Raw genomic sequence first — 7394 nt, 5'->3', positions numbered from 1 at the left:
TGTGCTCACGGTGGGTGAGACATTTTCACACGGTTCACCGCAGAACATGGTGTTATACTGAAACGACGAAGTCGGGGTCCATTCACCAATACGCGAGCAAAAATTTGTTTCGCATTAGCATGCTACTACTTTGCAAAGGTAAGCTAGCGATGCTACGATTAGTAATTAGAGTAGGACTAACATAATACAAGCATGCTACTAGTTTGCGGCTAACTTGGTGAACCTGTTTCCAAAGGTAATCTCGCGAGGAAACGATTGGCAATAGTGTAGGGCTAACCAAATACAAACACTGTCCAACCTCATTAGGCACAACGCAAATGTTTTCATTTTCGATTAGCATTAGCGTAGCTAGCTGTTGTGACTGTCAGCCACCCCAGTGGCTAGCTGAACAACTTTACGTTCCTTTACATTCCTTATCATGCACTAGTACTTTCAAAAAATAGGAAGATTAATTTCCTTCTCATTGCCTGTGTAGAGTTTGCCTTTCTGTTCTTTCTCCATTTCTTCCATAGAGCAGAAAAGACAGGATGAAAGCCTGATGTTTCAGCACTTGTAATATTATGGAGGTGTTTGTCATTCTTTCCCAACAGGAAGTTGTCAATAGTCATAATTCAGTAAAGCGTCTGTTTCCATTTGTGTGATATTGGCACCACCACTGCCATAGTGGCAGTAGTCGTCAGGGCTGAGGCCAAGTACTCCCTGAGGCCAAGTACTCCATGTGGAGCGATTTTCTTTTCAACAAATATGATCAGGAGGGAGCTAATAGATGTTTTGTTTTATAGTTATACTGTTATTGGAGTGAAATCATAGAGGCATGACATTGGATCCACCAGATTTGAGAGAACATTGTTTTCTTATTATTTTAGTACAGCTTTCTTCCAAGGACAAGCTTGTTGTGATTTCCTGACAAAACTTTGACCAATTATGAACAGGAAATCAGATTTTCTGGTCGCCATGTTTCGGTGCAGCCTGACAAAAAGGCACACAAACGACAAATCAATAAATTAACAGTTGGATACGTGTACTTTATTCATATCTTATTTATGTTTGTTTACATTTATACAAAAATACAGAATACAGTAGAGTTTTCACCCAGAATACCAACCGGGCAATAATTATATTTGCTTTTTTCTTTCTTTTTTTTGGCACCCAGACTTATTTCCTGCCTAGAGCCAGTTGATTCACTCACTGAAGTGGGATGGGTTGGGTTGCTTGAGCCCCGAAAACACTGTTTTCTCACTCTTCTCAGACCACTCAACAACAAAAACCTACACAGGAACAGTACTTAAGGACAGTCACTCTCTTGAGAACGCATGAAATCGATTTTCTGGCTTCCATCATGCATCAGACATGCAGACCGCACGTCCTCACATAGGACAGGGAAGTGGGGGGGGGAGCCACGTACAGTATTTCACACCTCAGACCTGTTGCGGCTCATAATATATATTTATTTATTTTTTATCTTTTTTAAGAGCAACATTCGACATGGTATACCTTGCTTGATTTTGACTACACTAGCCTGTGTCTCCATCAGAATACTGAGTCTCGGGTCTAAACTGCCATAGATAGTATGATCTAATATTGTTCAATCAAAAATGCATTTTTGAGTCTATCTTATCAGCTTCAGGCTTTAATATAACAGCATTTTTTCGCTACACTTTCCTATGGGGGAGGTACTGTTGCTATGAACTATGTGAACACTGAGGTTCAGATCGAAGATGCCACAGAAATATGGCAACAGTCACGTGTTGAGCGCTCCTCAAAGATGCATTTTGAAATGAATAAAGTTCTTCGCAGTTCAATACAACAGACAATACTTGACCGTACCCAAAGAACTCCAGGTATCGATGCTGGACGTTACTGCTGCTTATATGAACACCAATGTGGTATACTTTTTTTTTTTCATTTTTTTTTTTTTTTTTTTCATTTTTCAAACACAGATTTAATTATTTAGCACAATATACTCTCATCTCCTAAGAAAAAAAGTCCCAACATATAGTCCCATATACACATGAAACAAACATAGTTACCAGCTCTGATCTGTTTCCTAAAGGTTACAGAGGCTACATGGAATATGTGGCCACACATGTCACAAGTTACATCCACAGCAGATTGTTCTGATATGACTTTTACATATTGTTTTCCAAATCCTAACTAGGTACAGGTCAATCCAACTAATCTGTCATCGTGTACGTTTATTTGACAGAGAGAGAGAGAGGGGGGGGGGGGGGGTGTTGGAGATAAAATCTGTTGTGTTACTGTGATGAGATCGGTCTAATCTGCCATTGTAACAATCTCTCCACTGTCTGCTACCACATAGACACACACACATACACACACACACACACACACACTGACAGGCTTTTTTGTTGTTGTTGACATTTACACACAGACTTAATGAAACACGCTAATGAAACAAGGCACAAAACCAAAGAATGGACATGGTACAATGTAAGACCACAGACATGATAGAAACACAATAAACTACATACAGAAAAACAGGTTGGTTTGTGCGTCCTGCCGCCTCTGTCGGTATCTGCAGCAGCAGCAGGACGGCCTACATGGGAAAAGGTCACAGCCAGCGTGCCCTGTTCACACTTCTACCGCTTCAGTGATTATCATCAGTGGTCTCCATATCCGTCATCCATTGTCTTTGCCCTAAAGAATTTTTCGCGACACAGAAGGGTCTGGTGGATGATTCGCAGAAGCCAGAGAATCCAGTGGAGGTGTGATACAGGGAGAGAGGGGGGTGGTGTGGTGGTGGGGGTTTGTTGTCTCTTTTTGCCGAAATCTCACACAGTGTTTTTATTCAGAAGCATGCGGTTGGTTAATGCAGTCGTACAAGAAAGGCAAGCTTGTCCGTATGTAGCAGGGCATGATTTAACCAGAGCAAATCTCAGTCCTGGCAGTTTGCGAGTCTGCTGTTGTGAGTCTGGAGAGCAGTCAATAACAGGCCTTTCCTTTCACTTCTGAGATCTCGCTATGAAAGTCGGCCTCATGCTGCGTTTTCACCATCGTTGTCGGACGCCACCAGGAGAAAAGTGTGGAGCCCTGTGTGTGTGAGAGAGAGAGACATAGAGAGAGAGAGAGAGGAGGGAGGGGGAGAGGGTTCAGAGCTGCAGTGACGGGCAAGAGTTCACGACCAATAATCGTTATTTTATTTTTTTTCCGAGAAAAACTCACCAAGTTTGCCGAGGAACATTTGAAGGTTAAGCGTTACACTGTCGCGATGACGTTCAGCTTGTTTCTGTAATTGAGCAGAAAGAACGGCATTACCCACTGTCCAACGACAACAACAGCAGCAGGGCCAGCAAATTAAATGGAGGGGAGGCTGAAAAGAGCTTTCACATGACAGGAGTCGAGCGTCACATTCGGTGCTTCGTCACGTGGCAGCTACACAGGAGAAGATTTTAGGTTCTGTGCACTCTTAGAAATAAGGGTTCGTCTACAAGGGCTGAGGTTCTACCTGGAACCATTTGCTTCTGAAAAGCCCTTTCCCGCAGAAAGGGTTTTTCAAGGGTTCTTGGTAACACTAATAGTTAGAACCATTTTGATCCAGAGAACCCTTTAAAACCCCTTTCCTGATTAAAGGGTTTTAAAAGGGTTCTTGGTGGAACCCTCCAAAATGGTTATCCTACGAGGGCAAGCCAAAGAACCTTATATGGTTCTACTTAGCACTTTTATTTCTAAGCGTGTGCTGTGACACAGTGAAACAGTATCTGATAGATTTTCAATATGAAAAAGCGGTCTCTTTAATGAAGTGGATCATTTCAGGGAAAGTGACATCAGTGATGAGTGATGATAGCTGATGTGTGTGTGTGAGTGTGCCAATAGCTGTTTACTGCTGTCAAGGATGTGTCAAGGCTTGGAAGATGTCAGAACAGTACGTTTCATCTTGTACGTGCAGATATGGTGTGAAAGTGGAGCAGGAAGCTGAACAACTTCCTTGATATGTCGTCTGTGCAGGGAGCTTATTACCACACAGACTTGATCTATGCCTGCTAAATAACAACTTATTTCATAACCCCCACACATTGCTTTGTGACGCAGATTAAGCTAAGATGTGATTAAGCCCGAAGCCAAAACTGATGACTGCTGAAAACGGGCCAAACCTCAAACCAACGAAGAGGCGGGCGAAGTGGTGACGGAAAGAGAGACGGCGAAGTGGAAAAGAAGGCCTTACTTTTCTGTTATTTCGTCCAGTGGAGGTACAGTCCATTCTGGATCCGAGTAAAGTCCACCTGCTGCGTCCTGCTGAGGATCCTCTTCATCCCTCCGTGATCGGATCTGTTTCAGGAGGTAGAAAAATCACCTTTATTTGCAAAAGTCCTCTGTTTCGAATGGCTGCAGCTCATGACCTGCACAGCATCTGATCTGCATGGTAATACCGCGCTTATCTCTAACTGTCATAAATACCACAGATCAAAGAGCTTTCTCCCAGCATTGACAAACATCAATTATCTCTGGAGCACAAGCTTTAACTGATTAGTAGCAGGGGTCAAAGGTCACCTCACCTTCCACACAATCAGGAATATGATGCCTAGAAGTGGAATTAGCAGTAAGGAGAGAAGGCTTCGCTCCACCATCTCAGATATGGATCTTTGTTCTGTGACTACAGGGAAGAAACAAAAAAAAAAAGACATATGGTGATTTACAGTCAAAGATTTTGACCCCAAGTTGATTGGTAACACTAATATGTTCATGTTATTTTATCAAATTGCTTCTATCATACATTTTCTTCAGTTCAGTGCCTCTTACAACCTGACCAAACCCCTATTGTGTGACAGAATGTCAGTCATTTGCGCAAGTCAGCAAAAGTTGCTGAGGAAAAAACAGTTTTCAGCTCTTGAAACCAACCAAAGAGTCAACACATTTAGAAATGACAGGAATTGTGCACGTACATGTACTGCAGCCTGGTGTTGAACACACTGGGCCTTCAGTGCTGGACGTGGATGATACTGGGAGGATGGAGGATGGAGAAAAAAAAAAAGGGGGTTCAATTTGGGGTTAAAAGAGGAGAAATTGGAAGAGAGATAGGTTCACCACCCAATCATCACCACCCCCCCACCACCTACCCACATACAACACCCCCCCCCCCCCCCCCCCCCCCCCTTCCCCCACTGCTCCCCACAGACAAACACACTCTCACAAAAGATCTGATGTGACCACTCAAAGAAAAGCCAAGCGCTTGGGAAGATTGGAAGATTGCTCTGTAATCAACACGTATACAGTCGGGTTTCGGCCCTTTTCTTTCTTTTCACAGTGCACTGCCTGGGGACATCTTCACTCAGTCCTGTGACTCAGCCGTGTCTCCCCCCGGGCGATCTTTCTAAGCACTGAGATGTTTTTTGTTTTTTTTTAATCTTGTAAAGTCCTTGTGAGGACATAATGGTTAAAGATTCTCCAAAAAACACCACGAGAGATCTGTCCTAAATAAAGCCCGTTCACAATAGTCCCAAGGAGAGTGGCCATGTTTTCAAGCACACACAGATTTTCCTCACTTAGCACTGAATTCAACTATTTCTACACTGAACAAATATGGCACTAGTGTACTCAGGTGTGATTTTGGTGCTTAAAGCAGGAATCAAGACTTGTAGCTGTATCAACACACCGGTTTAGGGTTGGGCATCGAGTATCGATTGGAACCGGGACTAACTTTCCAATTCTCCCGGAATTGTTAAAATTTTTAAATTTCGATTCCTAGTTTCGATACCCAGTGACCGACTTTGACACGTTGTGTTTCTTAAAAGAATCGGAATTGAGAACCGGAATCGAAACAAAGAATTGGAACCGGAAACGTCAAATTCAAACAATGCCCAACCCTAGCCTTGTATGGAAACTGGGGCTGGACGACATATCAATATCAAAAATATAGTGATATATTTTTTAAATGGATATGGAATTAGATTCTCCTGTTGTTATACAGTTTACATTTTATTATTTGAACAGCTGATGATTTATTCATGAACGAGATGAAGAAACCCCTGTTTATTATTTATTCACTTGAGTTTCCAACTGTTCACTGAAATAGCCGGTTTCAGTAAAACTACATGTCATATTTGGCTTTGACTTTGACTGAACATTTCATTTCCCAGCTCGCACTCTGCAGAAAAAATATCAGGATATATTTCGTATAATCGATATTCAGCCTAAAATTTCCGGCTGAATATATCGGGATATGACTTTTGGTCCCTATCGCCCAGCTCTAATGGAAACTCCTGTATCCTGAAGAGGTGACCTCTAGCGAGGTGACTGATATGTTCTAGTCAACGACGCATCATAAAACCACACGCATGGCAAAAACAATAAGAGTCTTACTCCCATAAAACCACACTTTAATTGGTATTAAGATGATAGTTCATTTTTAGCGTGAAGAGTGGTTGTTTTTTTGGACGTGTTTTTTTTTAATATTTTGGACGCTGTAAAATACAACCACCAAATGATACACCAGTCAACATCAAATCCTCACATGAGAGAGGCCGGAGGCGTCATCTCCATTTTGCTTTTGCTTTATGAAGCCTTCATTGATCGGGTTATCAAAGGACTTTCTGAGATAATTAGCAGTGTCACTAATGAAATCAGCTTGTGACGTGTTCCAAAACGATAGTCATTGAAGATCAATCGATGTTCTGGTTGCTTCTTTAAATGGGGGGGGGTAATTTATCTCTGTGGTACATTTTTTTTCCTGGAAATCTGTCCACTGAAAGTGCTCATTCATAAAAGAGTCTTTTTATAATCCCAACGTCAACCCAGATGACACAGCAGGCGTTCTCTCTTACCTTCTTGTGTTGCTTCCGTGTACGGCGTAGACGGACAAGGAGGAGCATCACACGCGTCTGAATCTCCTCTATTCTCTGCAGCTATAAGGAACTTTTTAACAAATTCAAAGTAATGCGCCGTCTCCCACCTCTCTTCCCTATAGTGGCACTCGAAATCGTACATGATCGAGTCCTGCAGAGACGCAAAAACACAGAACAATATATCAGCAATTTTTTAAGAGAGCGTCGATCTTAAGAAACATTATCCACACTTTTCTCCCCCCCCCCCCTCTGTGTTTTTATGTATTTCACAGATTGAAAGTGTTTGTGGAGTAGTGACGTTGTCACAGTCTTTGAACATGTGCCAGAAACAAGTGGCAACCCACCATGACACCACCACCCCGCTGGTTTGTGAATACCCGTTTTGAAGCCACATGTTTAGTAAACCACAAATCTGGAAGAGTCTGGGGTGGGATTTCTTCAAAAACCAAGGGCGGGGGGGATATTGGATCAAAAAATGTGTGTGTATTATAACGCAGGCTTGGATCATGTAAAAGCTATTGGACTGTGAGCAGGGCTTGTTTTCAGTCACATCGTGTTCTAATTTAATCACAACAAACAATTTGTACAAATAAA

At 42.3% G+C, this 7394-nt stretch overlaps 1 protein-coding gene across 2 annotated transcripts in view; it reads right to left on the bottom strand.

Annotated features, from left to right (window-relative positions):
• Positions 1 to 1145: 1145 nt before the first annotated feature.
• Positions 1146 to 7394, bottom strand: part of kitlga (kit ligand a) — a 28755-nt gene continuing 22506 nt past the window's right edge. Inside the window, exons 5-10 of one of the 2 annotated variants that reach the window (XM_083893956.1) lie at positions 6780 to 6951; positions 4902 to 4958; positions 4515 to 4612; positions 4184 to 4287; positions 3184 to 3247; positions 1146 to 3051 (exon numbers count right to left, since the gene is read on the bottom strand). In XM_083893956.1, coding sequence (XP_083750082.1) covers positions 3217 to 3247; positions 4184 to 4287; positions 4515 to 4612; positions 4902 to 4958; positions 6780 to 6951 — 462 coding nt within the window. In that variant the 3' untranslated portion in view covers positions 1146 to 3051; positions 3184 to 3216. The remainder of the gene's footprint in view (positions 3052 to 3183; positions 3248 to 4183; positions 4288 to 4514; positions 4613 to 4901; positions 4959 to 6779; positions 6952 to 7394) is intronic. The other variant, XM_083893957.1, reaches the window with a different exon arrangement.

The sequence above is a fragment of the Microchirus variegatus genome, assembly GCF_963457635.1.
Source record: "Microchirus variegatus genome assembly, chromosome: 8".
Classification (NCBI taxonomy): domain Eukaryota; kingdom Metazoa; phylum Chordata; class Actinopteri; order Pleuronectiformes; family Soleidae; genus Microchirus; species Microchirus variegatus.
This window is presented reverse-complemented; position numbering and strand designations above follow the sequence as displayed.